We start from the raw sequence: 15,762 nt of genomic DNA, 5'->3' as shown, positions 1-15,762 counted from the left end.
TTGTGGAATGTGCTGCCCTGGGAGCCTTTGAGGATGTCGTGGTGTATACCGTACAAGTACCTTCCTCCAATCCAAAGAATCTGAAGGCCGAACATTCCAAGAGCTCTGGATAAGAGATTATGGGTATTTGGGGTCCTATACTGCAGGGTCATCTTGAGGATTGGGGTAATGTATGTAAAAAATAAGAATAACATATCTGTGGTTGGACAGTCCATTAGTATAAATACCACTAACAAAAAAAAATTATGTGTATTGCCAAGAATCTAGTTTTATCCATCTGTTTTTCATCTTTTGTTTTGGAAAACTTGATTTGTTCTCTGAATTGGGATGGGAGTATTGTTCTGTGGAAGCCATGTTCAACGAAAAAATATTTATTAAACAATTGCTAGCTTCTAGAATGAGCACAACCCAAAAGAATAAAATTTTCATTTGACCACATTGACTTTAGGAGAGCCAGTGGTCTGCACTCAGTGGTTTAGATTAATTACAGTGCTTGGCATCCTGTGTTGCTGGTTTTTCAAAAGTTCAACACTCGTCTTTCAACTTTTCATTTTATATTAGTTAGTTGTAACTTAACACTGTTAGAAAATCAGAGTGGATTCGAATTATATTTCAGGGAAAAAATGAACATGAAAGAAGTAGGATGTGGCAAGAAAAATTGCCAAATTAAAGAATTCGTACCTGTTCTAATAATGGTATTCTCCATCTTCCCATATTTGTGCATCTGTAGAGCTCTTACATAGCAGGAAACTGGTAGGGAGCAGTGACAGTCCCCCTTTTCTCCTGTTGGAGCCTCCTCAGTCCTGTTCAACAGGGTAAGAGGGTAAGGCGAACACAGGCGGGCGGGAGGTACACCGTCTTCTGGGTGAGAACCCAGGCAGGGGCACAGGATTCCGTGAGAAGCAGGTCTGTGGAAGGCCACAGGAGACCCCCGTGATAGTCCTGTGTGCTACCGGGTTGGTGTGAAATAAGACACATGTGAGAGCTTATGAGGCAAGTGCTCATTCTTTTCTGTCCTTAAGTATTTATTCTTCCTTGTGAACTGAAGGTCACTTTATCCAGCCCATTAGGGAAAAAGCCACATTAGAATCCCACTTGGGATTGGACCACATTTATAAACTAATTTGGGAGAAATAAAAATGGTTTGATTCACATTGGGCCTGTATTCTTTTTTCTAAATTTGTTCTTATGTGTTTGGTTGCTTTTTGTTTTAATTCCGTTGTAAATGGCATTTCTCCCCTATTTCCATTCCTTCATATTCATTACTACAATGGAAAAAAGTTATTGTATATCTGTCTTATATCTAGCCACCTTACTAAATTATCTTCTGGAATTTTTGAACTATTTGTATTTTCTGTGTATTCAGTCTTATCAGTGAAAAAGGTTGTTTTTTGATTTTGTTGTTGCACTGAATTCTCACTAAACTTGTCAAAGTAGTGTTCGATAATCATGGTAAGATTGCAGTGTGAAGATCTTGCTTGGGTCTGAACGCAAATGAACAACCAGAAACTGAGACCGTCAGAAATATAAGTGCTGACTGGGTATTATATTCCAAACTTGTTCATTTTCCTTATAATATTTGTCATTTTTTAAAGTATTTTTAGAAATAAGGGATTCATAATCAGGGATGAGGACAATGGCAGAGGGGATATTTGAAACAGACATTGAATTGATCATTCTTGAAGCTGGATGATGGGTGGTATGTGGGGATTTTGTTCTGTTGTGTAAGTTTGGAATTTTTATGTTTTAAAACATTTATGGTGGTAGCGGACATCCCTGCCTAATTAGTAATTGTAATTTAAATAGATTTAGTATTCTTTATTGTTGAGAATAATATTTGACATTAATGTTTGGAGATACCCTAGATTATATTTAAGCAGTTTCCCTAGAGTTTTTTTTATTAGAGTTAGTTGCTGAATTTTATCACATGACTTTTCAGTATCTACTCATATGTGGTTATTTCCTTTAGTTTGTTGTAATAGCTTTGTGTAGGTAGATGCTTTCGGTGTATTTCTGGAACCTAATTGCTAGCAAATATTTCATTGAGAATTTTTGCGTTTATATTCATGAGTGAGAGTGACATACTGCTATCTAGCCAGCATTTTTTCCTAGGTCTCTCTCTGGATTTGCGGTTGAAATTGTAGTGTCCTCATAAAAGAAATTATAGTGCTTTCCCTTTTTCTGTGGTGGCTTAAGTGACATGGGTGTTCTCTGTCTGGGATTGGATAGAACTCAGCTCTAATTCTGTCTGGTCTTGGTTCCCCCCCCCCCTTTTTTTTTTCTTTCAATATTTGTTTATTTTGAGAGAGAGAGAAAGAGAGACAGCGCCTGAGCGGAGGAGGTGCAAAGAGAATCCCAAGCAGACCCCTCGCTGCCAGCACAGAGCCCAATGTGGGCTCCGTCCCATGGTCTAAGAGATCATGACCTGAGCTGAGAAGAAAAGCCAGATGCTTAACCACCACCCAGGAGCCCTTGCATAGTAAAATTTCTGAGAAAATAAGAGTTGGATGCTTAACCTACGGCTTAACTGACTGAGCCACCCAGGCAGCCCCCGTTTTCATTGGGAGATTTTATTCAGCTGTTGAGTGCTCTTCTAGTCAGGCTTTCCAGTTCTTGGCTCCACTTTGGTAATTTACAGTGTCTAGGAGATCATCCGTTTCTTCCAGATGTTCAGGTTTGGGACCATTTTGATATACATCTCCTGAGTCTGTGATTATACCTTTTTTCAATATTTGCTCTTCTTTTTTCCTTAATTTTGTGAGGAATTTGTTTCAAAGAATTGGCTTTTGGATCTGTTTACGTTCTCAATGGATCTTGAGTTATTTCATTTATTTCTCCATATTGTGAGAATCGAATTTCTTTGTTTTCAGTGTTCTAATATGAAAATATCTAAAACCCAAATCCTTGTTTGAATCTATGAAGTCTTATCCCATAGATCTTGCTTTCGTTGTCTTTCTCCTGCTTTCTAGATATCTTGTGGTTTTGTTTTTGTTACCCTCGTTGATCCAAGGGTTATCCAGGGGTGTTCCAAATACTGGAGAGTTGTATCTTTTTTTCTCCTAGTTTTAACGGATCACGAGTTGAGAACATGAATTATAAAAATATATTTTAAGGGTTGCTTAAATTTTCTTTATAGTAGTTACATGGTAATTTTAAAATTTTTTCTTTAGTTGCTCTTCTTTTCTCAACTCAAGATTCTGTATGTCAGTTCTAATTTATTGACTGTATTACTCTGTCCCCTGCCCTTGCTCATGTTATGCTTACTGAATCCATCATTCTGAGGGCTGCTGTTAAAGTCTCCCGCTTGTCTTTTAGTTTTACCAAGTCACCTGGTATTTTTCTTAGTCTTTCCTTATGTATTCATCTGCTGTAATGATTTGCATGTAGAAGTTTAGGAATGTTGTATCTTCTCTATCCTTTCATGATCTTGTTCTTAAACCTCACCCAGGCTGGTACCGCATGGCTCTCCTGCTCTGTGGTTTGGGGGGGGGGGGGTTTGAGCCTCTCCCTTTGTTGTCAGCATTTTTCCTAGTTTGTTTTAAGCATATTCTTCCACTTAATTATTGATTTTATTATTTTTTCTTTTTCCACAATTTTTCTGCCTTGATCAAGTTGCTATTCCCTGTTTTTCTCTTAATTTAGAGATTCTGCTCTGATTTTTCTTTAACGGGTTACCTTTTCTCTTATAGTCATACTTCTGTATTTGAAAAAAAGATGTCAGCTCCTTCTTCTGCCAGGACCATCTGCATTCCATCTGACACTTCACATCTCCCTCTTGAATGTTTTACTTCTGTGTTCTCACTTCATACCCTCAACTCTTATGTAGTTTAATACAAATTCTGCATTATTAATACAATTTTCCCAGTATGTCCCTTTCTATTCAAGGGACCTTAATTCATTCCAGAGAGTTTGTGAATGTATGGACTCTGGTCTTTGTTCTTCTCAGGAAAACATTCTATTACTATTCTTTTTCTCCCTCTGTCCCTTTTTCACTTCCAAGAACTCTTATTGTTAATGAGGTAGATTGCCAAAGGGGCACCTGTCGGCTCAGGTCATGATGTCACAGTTCACGGGTTCAGGCTCCACATCAGGCTCTGACAGTGCAGAGCCTGCTTGGAATATTCTCTCTCTCTCTCTCTCTCTCTCAAGATAAATAGATTAGCTTTAAAAAAAAAAGTTGGGGGGAAAAAGGTAGATTGCCTAAATTGTTTCTCCAAGACTGTCTTTTTTTTTTTTTTACATTCATTTATTTTGAGAGAGACACAGAGAGTGAGCAGGGGAGGGACAGAGAGAGAGGGAGACACAGAATCTGAAGCAGCTCCAGGCTCTGAGCCGTCAGCACATAACTCGATGTGGGGTTCAAACCCACAAACTGTGAGATCATGACCTGAGCTGAAATCGGATGCTTAACCAACTGAGCCACCCAAGCGCCCCTCCAAGACTGTCCATGATTTTCTTCTCTATATTTTTGCCTGTGTGTTAAGTTTTCTAATATTTGATCTTCCAAGTCAAATCTCAATTGTGACCATTTGTCAATTGAGCTACCAAAGTTTGAGTTTAAAAATCATGGTTTTTAAGTTCATAAGTTTTAAATAGTATACTTGCATCTTCATTGTAGTGTTAACTAATTTTTCTGGCTCAGATTATTGCCTTCCCCCTCCTGCAGCTCTGCCTGTGGAGCTCTTCCTGGAGGCAGGGAGGTGGGGCCACTTGTCATCTCACTCCTGGGGTCCTCACGCTCAGGGATTCTGTTCTCCAGGCTTTTCCAGGATGCACTGTATTCCTTTCCTTGCCAGAAGGTTCTTCAGAATTCATCCCCTGCTTCTGTTCTTCCTAACGTCCCTACTCTCCTTTGCCTTAATTTCATGGCCTGGCTTGGAGCTGTCCACTCCTCTTCAGTCACTGGCCTTCCTCTTAGCCCAGGCCTTACCTGCTCCTCCCTTCTCAGCCGTAGACCCAGCACGGGAGCCCTCCGCTCCCCTCCGCCTCCCTTGTTCCAGTGGGGCAGATGAGCTAAGGCTCCCAAGGGGCCACTAAGAGAGAGAACGAAGGCTGGCATCTTCTGTGAAGTAATACAACTCCTCCTGCCGTTGGCGTCGGTTAAAGCGTGCATGGGGGTGCGGGAGCCTCATGTCTTCAGAGGTGGTTGGGAAATTTTCCACTCAGAAGGGAAACAGCGTGCAGTTTTCAGGAATGTTAAGGTTTGGGGGATGGGGAGGCAAGCAAGAAAGACCTAAGTTTCTAAGTTCCAGAGGGAATCAAATCTGACCGCATTCATCTCTCTTGACTTTGTTACCAAAGGTTAGCCGACAAGCCTCCATGTTCCCCAAAGGTTCAAGTCTTCTAAAATTCGTGTTAAAATTCCACCTATCTGGAAAACTACTGTCCCGCTCCTCCAGCACTCCAGTGCCTTCAGTCCTTTTCCCTTTACTTAAGAATATTGCTCTGTGTGCCCCATTGTCTAAAACTAGTTCTCATGGGGCGCCTGGGGTCTCAGTTGCTTAAGCGTCCAACTTCAGCTCAGGTCATGATCTCACGGTTTGTGGGTTCGAGCCCTGTGTCAGGCTCTGTGCTGACAGCTAGCTCAGAGCCTGGAGCTGCTTCAGATTCTGTCTCTCCCTCTCTCTGACCCTCCCCTGCTCACGCTGTGTGTCTGTCTCTTTCTCTGTCTCAGAAATAAAAACATTAAAAAATAAAAATTAAAAAAAAAAAACTAGTTCTTAGGAGCTCAGGGAGCCTCCCAGCAGCAGACAGTGTTCTATAAGTGTCCTTTCCTTGTTGAAAGTTTTCGAAGAGAGAAAGGAAATTACATAATTCCAAAGGTCCTGAGATTTTGTCTTTTTCTCTTACTGTGTCCCTGGTGCTTAGCATATAATCAGTACTAGAAAAAAGTATAGGGGCACCTGGGTGGCTCAGTCGGTTTAGCGTCTGACTTCAGCTCAGGTCATGATCTCACAGTTTGTGGGTTTGATCCCCGCGTTGGGCTCTGTGCTGACAGCTCAGAGCCTGGAGCCTGCTTCAGATTCTGTGTCTCTCTCTGCCCCTCCCCTGCTCATGCTCTGTTTCTGTTTCTTAATAATAAATGTTAAAAAAATTTTTTTAGAAAAAAGTTTAGACTTTGTTGGAAATAAGGAACATCTATGTGTATACCTACAGTGGGTTGGCTTAATTGACCTGATTTTTCATATCTAATTTTTAATGAGGTGATAATTTGCTCGTTTCTGTAATTTGATACAATTGACAAGTAAAACAGGAGCAGTTGATGCTTTAGGTGTAAGTCTGTTTACATGTCAGTTCATACTAAATTAAATGTGTGTGTGTACATACGTGCATATATGTATATGTGGTTTTTTTTTTTAACAGATTGAGAAAACTTCACTGAAGATGTCTAAGGTAAGAGATCATACTTTTCATGTATCTACAGTATAAGGAGAAATTCCTGTGTTTTCAAACTGTTTATAGTCCTGATTTATATGACTCATTTAAATTTTTTTTTTTTTTAATTTATTTTTGAGAGAGGGTGCACACGCACAAGCAGGAGAGGGTCATAGAGAGAGGGAGACACAGAATCTGAAGCAGCTCCAGACTCTGAGCTGTCAGCACAGAGCCCATCGCGGGGCTCAAATTCACAAGCCATGAGATTATGACTTGAGTGGAAGTCGGATGCTTAACCGACTCAGCCACCCGCGTGCCCCTATGTGACCTAGTTTTAATATGACTGATATATTTGACTCGTTGAGGCAATATGTAATTTAATTGACATTCTAAAAACTTTGAGCTTTCTTTTTTTTAGAGTTCTAATTTGTTTCTAAGTACGTCAGTAACAATCCATTTAGCCTCCTTTACATCATTTTCAGAATACCAATCAAATGACAATTTAAATTCTAGTCATTATCATCACAAAACTAACAGGGCTCTTAGACTTGATAAATTGGCTTATATTACCTCTTGCAGATTAGCCCAGAGCCCTGAAATAAATTAGTTTTGAAAGACAGGCTGAGAAAAACAGAACTTGTGGTTAAAATTGCCAGATTATTATTTTCCTTTGCCTTTTATTTTTTAGTGTTTCGGTGTTCATTACTATCTGATGTATAATTGCCGTGTTAATTTTAACTTTTTAGGCAAGTATGAGTGTGGAACACTGATGAGGAAAAAAACAAATAAAAATTAACCATAATTCCATCACCTAGAAATAACCACTAGTAACATTTTGTGAATGTTTTTACATGTGCGCGTGTGTGCATGTGAATATACATTTCCAAAATATAATCCTAAAGGAAAAATACTATCTTATGCCTTACCTGTTACAATTAATAAGGCAGTTGATGTATCTTTTCTCGATTTCCTTACATTTTTAGTATGCTCTGCCCAGATTCTATAGCTTTAATGTACTTTATTGTATCTCCAGTTTATTCCACCTGCCGAGGAATAGTGATGCTTCATTCTCCTTGGCTGTGATCCGTTTTTCATTCCTTGTCTTCTCTTTGGTGTTTGAAGCCCGATGCTCACACCCCACCCCTAAGTTGCCTGCCTCACCCTTGGCCTCTGTGTTGGCATAGAGCTAGGAATGAACGAGAGACATGGCTTGTTCCTGAACACTTTTCACAAATGCAGCACCTCTGGTCCCTAGAAGGACTGACTTTTAGAAGCCATTCTTCTGCTAAGTTTGTTCCCTGAAACCACTTACAGCTGTGGTATTACTTTGTAAGTTTGACTGATTTTCCGGCATGCGATAATACTGGATTGGTTTACTCTTTTTAAAAAATGTTGAACAAATACCACCAGTTTTCTGATATAGGTGGCCGTTTGCAGGTGTGGATTTTAATTTGGGGGAACTAGTGATACCTGTCTATGCCACAGGTTTGATTATATCTTAAAAGCAACTAATAAGGTATTTGTACTGTTTTTTTTTCTTTTTTGTAAAATCTTATTTTAGCAACAACCAACTCAGTTTATAAATCCAGAAACTCCTGGCTATGTCGGATTTGCAAACCTTCCCAATCAAGTTCACCGAAAATCAGTGAAAAAAGGTTTTGAATTCACGCTAATGGTGGTCGGTAAGAAATTAACTTACACCTTCAAGCTTATTAAATAATGAAGTTATCGTCCCTTCCCAACCTTTAGGGTATAATAGTGTGACCTGTAAAGTCAAAGGGAATATTCCTTTATTGTCAGGATCAGATAACTGGAGAATTTGAAAAAAAATCTTGAGCAAATTTTTCTGAAGGGTAGAATCTTAATTTTTCTGCCATTTCCTTATTTGTATGTGGTGGAAGTTTTCACTTATTGTGCCAGTGAGCCTCCAAAATGGCCCCAGTGATCCTTGCCTCCTGGTATTTGTGGTACTTTCTAGCCCCTTCCCACATTGAGTAGGGCTTACCCATATAGACAGTAGAACATGGCAGAAATGAACATGTAGGACTTCAAGACTGGGTCATAAAAGACACTGCAGCCTGCCCCTTGGCTTTTCTTGAATCACTCACCTTGGGGGGGTGCCAGTCGCCATGGTGGGAGGACCCTTCACTAGCCTTATAGAGAAGTCCCACAGGGCAGGGAGCTTAGAGCTGCCAGTTGCTGTGTGTAAACTGTTCTAGACCTTTCCTAATAAAGTTATAAACAAGCCTTGAAGGATCAAGCTGATTAAAAAATTAGCGACTTGTCAGGACAAAACCCATCATTCATTCAAGAAGGAAATCAAAATCTAGTTTACAGTGTAATATTTACAGTTGCCATCATCCAGTAACAAGTTACAAATGCAAAGAAGCAAAACAACGTGGCACACACATAACCAAAGAGAGACATCAGGTAAACAGACCCGGCAATGACAGAGATGATAGAATTAGTGAACAAGACCTTTTACTGTTTTAAATGTGCTCCTGGTACCTAAAGGGGAGCATCAATATAAGAGGGAAACAAAGTAATCAAAAGAACTTAAATGGAACTTTTAGAGATTAAATTTATTTCTCACAGACCTAACAGCAGATTATATACTGAAGAGAAAGGGCAATACGAAGCATCCAGACATCAAGTAGAATAAATAAAGAAAAGCACACCGGTGCACACAGTAAACAGTTGGCGAAAAGCACAGATAAAAGGAAAAATCTTACACGCAGGTCGGCGGGGAGTGGTGGGGGAGGGATGAGCACGTTACATGCGGAGGACCAAAGGTGAAAAGGGCCACCGACTTATCAGGTAGCAGCAGCCATGTGAGATGATAGTTTAAAAGTACTGAAAGAATAAAACCATCAGCTTAGAATTCTGAATTCACCAAAAATTACCATGAAAAATGGAGATTTAAAAAAAGATGAAATACAAATGTTTTTAGGTAAAACCTGACAGAATTTGTCACTGTCAGATCTACACAAAAATAAATTTAACTGGGTTCTTCAGGGTGACAGAAAAGGCATAGCACTGGAAATGGCAAGTGTGTTGGTAAATGTAAAAAACACTTTTCTTGGCTCCTCATTTTTTTAAAACATAACTTCAGGGCAAAGTTAACAGTGTGTAACGTGGGATGAGATGTGCCCGGGTAGCAAGGAGGGTAGCGCAGGCCGGGAAGGCGCTGGCTCATGGAGTGTTACCTAAGCGAGGGCTCCTGCATTAGTGGGGCGAGTCATCCGCTCTGGAGCAGCCACTGTGAAAGTGAAACCAGGGTTTGGCTAAAAGCCAATAGGTTTGATAAAATAGAACGCAAAACCTGTTCACTCCAGAAGGCAGCAAAAGAGACAAGAGATGAGACCAGTGGAGAGAGGGCAGCACCCTAACAGAAGGGGCGTAGTCGTGACCGGGACAAGTCAGAGGCAGAGAGTCGGAGCCCGAATGGCCGGGATGGAAAATCACGCAAAGCCCAACCAGGGGAAACCGGACGCGGCTGCATTGATACAGGACAGTAGACCTTATGTCTAGTACCTGCATATTCCCAGAGGTGAAGAAGGGTGTATCCTGATGATGCAGGGCTCAGTTCAAAACAACATCATTTTAATGTATGTGCACTTAACAATGGGGCTCGATAACGCACGATGCAGAATCTGAAAGGAGAAAGATGAATCTGTAAGATTTACCCAACTGATGTTGAGAGCACTGTGTGCTGAGAAACGCCAAAGTATACATTCTTTTCAAGTGCATGTAGAGGATTCACCTTCAATACTCTTCATGGTGAGAATATTTTAGTAGGCCAGCATTACCCTGTAATCAATGATGAGAAAAGTACAGAAATTCATGAGCAGACAGACACCCCAATAAAATTTTGGCAAGTCCAATAATATATAAAAATGCTTGATGTAGTCAGTTATGGTATAATGCAATATACATGTGTTTCTTAAAAATCACCATGCTGTGCAATAATGCAATTGAAACCATAGGCTTCTGGAGAAAATACAGGCACAACATTGTCAAAAGTTGCCTCAAATGTGAGGAACATAATAAAAATGGTTTTTACACATGTTAACTGATTAATCATACTATACCGAATATGGGCACTATAGCTGACCAGTCCCTGAAGTTTGTCAAACTGGGTGTTGGGAAGTGGTAGAAGGAGAGCTGTGTGAAGACGGGTGGGTAGCCATGTCAGCAGAGGTGAGTGTGTATGGGCCCCAATGCCCATTGAACAGAGGTCACTGGTAGCTGAGGGGTGCACGTTATTGAGTATACTCTTTCATGGCTCGATTCTACTCGGTAGTTTTTTACGTTCACCTGATTTGTCACCAGTGAAATCACACATGAGAAGATACAACGTTGGTGTTACGTTGAAGTAACGTAACTTCCCTAGTACACCAATCGTGTTGGAACAAATTCTCACCTTCAAGGCATGTGTTATGGGAAAGCTGTGTATACATCCTAATGAATGGGGTTTACCTCAGGAGCACATGATTTTTGGGGGAGAGACTTTTGTGTGTTTGTTTGTTGAGAAAGAGAGAGAGCATGGGGTGAGGAGGAAGGAGCAGAGGGAAAGAGTGAGAAAAATCTCACGATCTTGAGATTACAACCTGAGCCAAAATCAACAATCAGATGGTTACCCCAGTGAGCAGCCCAGGCACTGCCCCTCGGGAGTGCATGGTTTAACATTGGAAAATTAATCTGTGTGGTTCTAAAGAGGAAACGCTTGCTATCATCTGAAACATGCAGTTGTAACAATTCAGAACCCATTAAAGATTTTGAAAATTGGTAAACTAGAAATGAAATTTTCTCAACTTGATTAAGGATATATACCAAAAATCCGTAGTTAGAGTTATTCTTTTTCATGGAAAAAAAAAAGTAAGACATTCTTAATTGCAAGTGAAATGATTTGTGTATGTTAAAAATTCTAAGGAAATCCAAGACTATAATAAGTAAATTTGATCAAGTTGCAGGTTCTGGTAACATAAAAATCAACGTGGTATCTGTGTACTACGAACAAAATTTTTTTTAAAATGTTTTATTTATTTCTGAGAGAGCGGGTGAGCAGGAGAGAGTCAAAGAGAGAGGGAGACACAATCTAAAACAGGCTCCAGGCTCTGCACTGGCTGTCAGCACAGAGCCTGACGTGGGGCTCGAACACATGAACCGTGAGATCATGACCTGAGCTCCAGTTGGACACCTAAGTGACTGAGCCACCCAGGCACCCCTGTTTTATTTATTTTTGAGAGAGACAGAGTGGGAGTGGGTGAGGGGCAGAGAGAGAAGGAGACAGAATCCAAAGCAGGCACCAGGCTCTGAGCTGTCAGCACAGACCCCGATGCAGGGCTCAAACTCATGAACCATGAGATCATGACCTGAGCTGAAGTCAGATGCTTAACCCACTGAGCCACCCAGGTGCTCCGCCAACAAATAATTTTAAAATGAGCTTGAAAAGACTATCAAAAACAATGGTAATAAAAACATTTTACAAAATAGTATCATCTGTAGTAATGTAAGAAATGCACACCGCTTAGGCTAACTTAGTGGAATGGGTACGGGACCTTCACGGACACCGTGGCAACACCGCTGAGAGAAAGACAAGCTGCCAGTGCACTGGGTGTGCCCATGAACTGTGTTCTGCCCCCAGAGTGACCCATAGAGTCAGCACGTTGCCAGAGTCACATCAGGCTTTGTAAAGTAGAAATGAACAGTCTGGTGTAAAGTATGAATGTAAGTGCAGAGGGCCTAGAACAGACAGAAACACATAGAGGACCCGTACGGTCTGACTGCAAGACTTTGACAGGAAGCGTGACAGTGAGGTGAGGGTGGACCTCCAGATCACCTGGAAATACCAGCCTGAAGACCCACGTACACGTGGTCAACTGATTCTTGAGAAGGGTGCCAAGGTGACGCAGAGGGGGAGAGGTTAGCCATTTGTAAACAGTGCTGTACCAAGTGCATGGTTGTGTGGTGGGCAGTGAACGTGAACCCCCTCCTTCACACTCTGCAGCGCACTGGGCTTAACTATAAAGCTGTAAGAAGTCTAGGTGAAAACGGGAAAGAGTTTCATGACTTGGAGTAAGATTGTTTAGGACATGATGAACACCAGTCACAAAATAAATGAAAAGTTGTGCTTCGTTAAAAATTTTTCGTCAGAAGACACCAATAAGAGAAGGTCATAAACTTGAGAAAGCATTCACAGCACCACACGTGACATAGGACTCCTGTCCAGAATATGAACCCGTGCAGCTCAGGAAGAAGACACACTACCCAGTTACAGAAAGGGCCACAAGATTGGGGTGGACATTTCGTAGAAGATCCTGAATGGCCAGGACCCACAGGATCCCACCACACACTCCCTGCAATGGCTGAAATTTGTGAAAAGTCTGGCAGTCCCCAGTGTTAGCGAGATGTGGACAGCCGCGCCTCTCCTAGTGGCTGGTGACCGTGTAAAGTGATAGACCACTTTGGAAACCAGTTCAGCGCTTTCCTGGCCATTACTCCCTGTGTAAGTAGACCGTCCGTTCTTGGGCAGTTACCGGAAGAAATGATAGCATGACCGCAGGGACTGCTCCTGGGCGTTCACAGCCGCTCTCCCTGCAGTGGCCCAAACTGGATGTAACCCAGGTGTCCAGCGGGAGGGTGGTCACCATGTCATGATGTGTCCACATGAGGGAAGGAAACGGACTGCCATCGCATGCAGCCACGTGGATGAACTTCCAGAGCGAATGGTGCTGAACAAAAGCAGCCAGACAGAAGGCATGGTGTAGGATCCCATGTGCATGAAGCTCTAGAATAGTCAAAGCCAGTCTAGAGACAGAGCAGATTGGTGTGTGTGTACATATAGTGGCAGCGCTAGAGGGGTAGAGCGGACTCTGACTTAGGCAAAGGAGCTCAGATGATATGGAGATCCTTGTTGCCTTGAGTTTGTTTATCTGAGTATGTGCTTGGTCAGACTAATCCATCAGTGTGGTTCAAAAGAGTACACTTACTGTTAAACTGAGGTGTGTGTGAGTTACACCTCAGCAAAGTGGATTTCAAATAAAGCAAGTAGGGGACAACGGGTGAGATGGGTAGTGAATAACACCTAGAAACTTAATCATGAGAACCCTTAACTTTTAAATTGTACCTGTCAGCAGCTCAAGGAAAATGATCGACAGGTACCCCTGCTTTCTGAAAGTCCCTGGTACACCAGTTTTATGAAAGACCTCTAATAGTGCCTGGTCTTCACCCAAAAGATAAGCAAGAACGTGGGGTCGGTTTTGCAGCGAGCTGTTCCAGAAGCAGCACTCCTGCTGAGCCCCTCCTTGGGGCGTCTCCACGTCCAGCTTCCAGAGCTCTGAGCTGTCTGCAGGCTTCTGGACTTTATTGATTTTGTGCACCCATTATGTGTTCTAAGGTATCAGAAAGACTGAGAGGTGATTTTCTTTTTAATCTAGGAGTGTCAAAAATGTTTCCATGTAAGTGAGTGGTATGTTGCTTTTTTGCCTTCCACCATTTGGGCTTAGGAACAGTCTAGTTCCTGGTAGAGGGAGAACCTGTATCAGGAAAAGGTTAGTGCACCCAGCTTGTAAGACACGAGTGAAAAAGGCATTGTTTTTGGAATTGTGGGTAACTTCTAAAGGAAAAAGGAATATCATAAAAAGATCATACGTAATGCGAGTGAAAAACTACAAATGTTTGGGCAGCAATCTGGGAGAAATTTAAAAATCACACATAAGTTCTTTAAAGACACCACAGACTGAAGCCTGGTGGCAGGTTGCTCGTGAGGGGACGTGGTGCCCACACTGCTGAAGTCTGGCCGAACGGTGATAGTTGGTGATAGTTCATATCAAGTTTCCAGCCTCCCCCCCACATATTGGGGACAAGAAGAGCAAGATTAAAAACAGAAAGCGTTTTGCCAAATATGTATAGTACCTGGTAGAAAGTCCAAAGGATGGATAGTGTGACCAGAATCACGACACGATTACAGAATGAACACTTCTGAGGACTTGAGAACTACTAAGCTAAGAAGATGAGTCCGTGTAGGTTCATGGGTCCTGCAAATGCACACACGCGTCCTGGTGGGCTCCCCCCGTGAGCACGCGTGCCCGGGATGTGGCCGCTCTGAGCCGGGCCTGCTTGGCCATCCTTACCCCTTGAAATGGCTCGGCTCTGGGCAAAAAAGGGATCGCTTGGAGTGTTGCCCTTCAGGGCCCTCCGGAGTAGCCTGCCCCCACGGTGTTTGAGAAAACTCCTTCAGGGGCGCCTGGGGGGCTCAGTTAAGCATCCGATTTCGTCTCGTGTCATGATCTCACAGTTCGTGGGTTCAAGCCCCGTGTTGGCCTGTGTGCTGACAGCCAGCTCAGAGCCTGGAGCCTGCTTCACATTCTGTGTCTCCCTCTCTCTGACCCTCCCCTGCTCACGCTGTCTCTCCCTCAGAAATTTTTTTAAAAACTTAAAAGAAAGCACCTTCTTTCTTATGTTGGTTAAAACTGAAAAGTGAACGTGAGGGGGGGACACCCCCACACAGGTTAGCAAGATTTTTGTTTCCTAGCATTCCTGGCTTGGCCTAAGTTTTGGGGGAATGGAGGCGGTTAGCCCGCCCAGGGTTTTAATGGGAAGCCTCTGGGACTGCCAGCCTGATGGGATTCCAGATGGCTGTCAACCCAAGCTCGCTCTCCTCATCTCCACCTTTTTTTCCTCCACGTGGCGGCGCCCCCTTGTGCCTGAAGCCACGTGGCTCCTTCATTGGTGAAAACGTGAGCCATTTTGTAAACCCCGAGTACCTCCCGTCCCTGTCAGCTTCTGCTGTCACCGCTTGTGCGGGACGACCACGAAAGGCCGCCCAGCCTGGTGCATTTCACACTGTGGGATTTATGCTCCAGGCCTTCTCTTGAGATTGTGTGTCGCCCGTGTAAAGGCACCTGAGAAGCACCTGTGGGACAGAGATGCTAGTGGAAGAGAAAATGCGAAGCTGGCCAGTCCCAGGGATGCGGCTGAAGAGTAGCATCATGTTCTGAGTTTGTAAGTTAGTTATTTATAGATGCTGCCTGAAAGCAATTCCAAGTGAAGATTCTTCCACCATTAAAATGAAGACCTGTAATTTAGAGTCAGCCAATGGAATATTATTACTGCTTTTTTTTCCCTTTTTTTTTTTTTTTTTTTTTTTAAGAAGGGGTCTCTACTCGGATGCTTCTGCTGACATGTCTTGTGCCCCAATCCCTTTCAGCTTCATTACCCACAGCCGTCACCACTTCATCAGCAGAATGACCTTGCTCATTTGCTGCCTTCCCCCACTGGACTGCCATTCTGCCTGGGAGCAGGAATTGAGCTGTCCCGCACCTAGACCTGTGCCAGGCACACAGAAAGACTCAGCACTTACTGGCAAGATCTCCTCATTTTGTG

At 42.5% G+C, this 15,762-nt stretch overlaps 1 protein-coding gene across 3 annotated transcripts in view; it reads left to right on the top strand.

Moving 5' to 3' along the window:
• The window catches only part of SEPTIN2 (septin 2), a 34,741-nt gene that overhangs the window by 2,361 nt on the left and 16,618 nt on the right, over positions 1–15,762 (top strand). For 2 of the 3 annotated variants that reach the window (XM_039228656.1, XM_039228655.1), the window contains exons 2-3: positions 6,364–6,393; positions 7,937–8,057. In XM_039228656.1, coding sequence (XP_039084587.1) covers positions 6,385–6,393; positions 7,937–8,057 — 130 coding nt within the window. In that variant the 5' untranslated portion in view covers positions 6,364–6,384. Of the gene's footprint in view, positions 1–746; positions 816–6,363; positions 6,394–7,936; positions 8,058–15,762 lie in introns of those variants that run through there. The other variant, XM_039228658.1, reaches the window with a different exon arrangement.

The sequence above is a fragment of the Hyaena hyaena genome, unplaced genomic scaffold (genome assembly GCF_003009895.1).
Source record: "Hyaena hyaena isolate Hyena2069 unplaced genomic scaffold, ASM300989v1 scaffold_31, whole genome shotgun sequence".
Lineage (NCBI taxonomy): Eukaryota > Metazoa > Chordata > Mammalia > Carnivora > Hyaenidae > Hyaena > Hyaena hyaena.
Note: the sequence above shows the minus strand (reverse complement) of the source record. Positions and strands in the feature narration are given on the sequence as shown.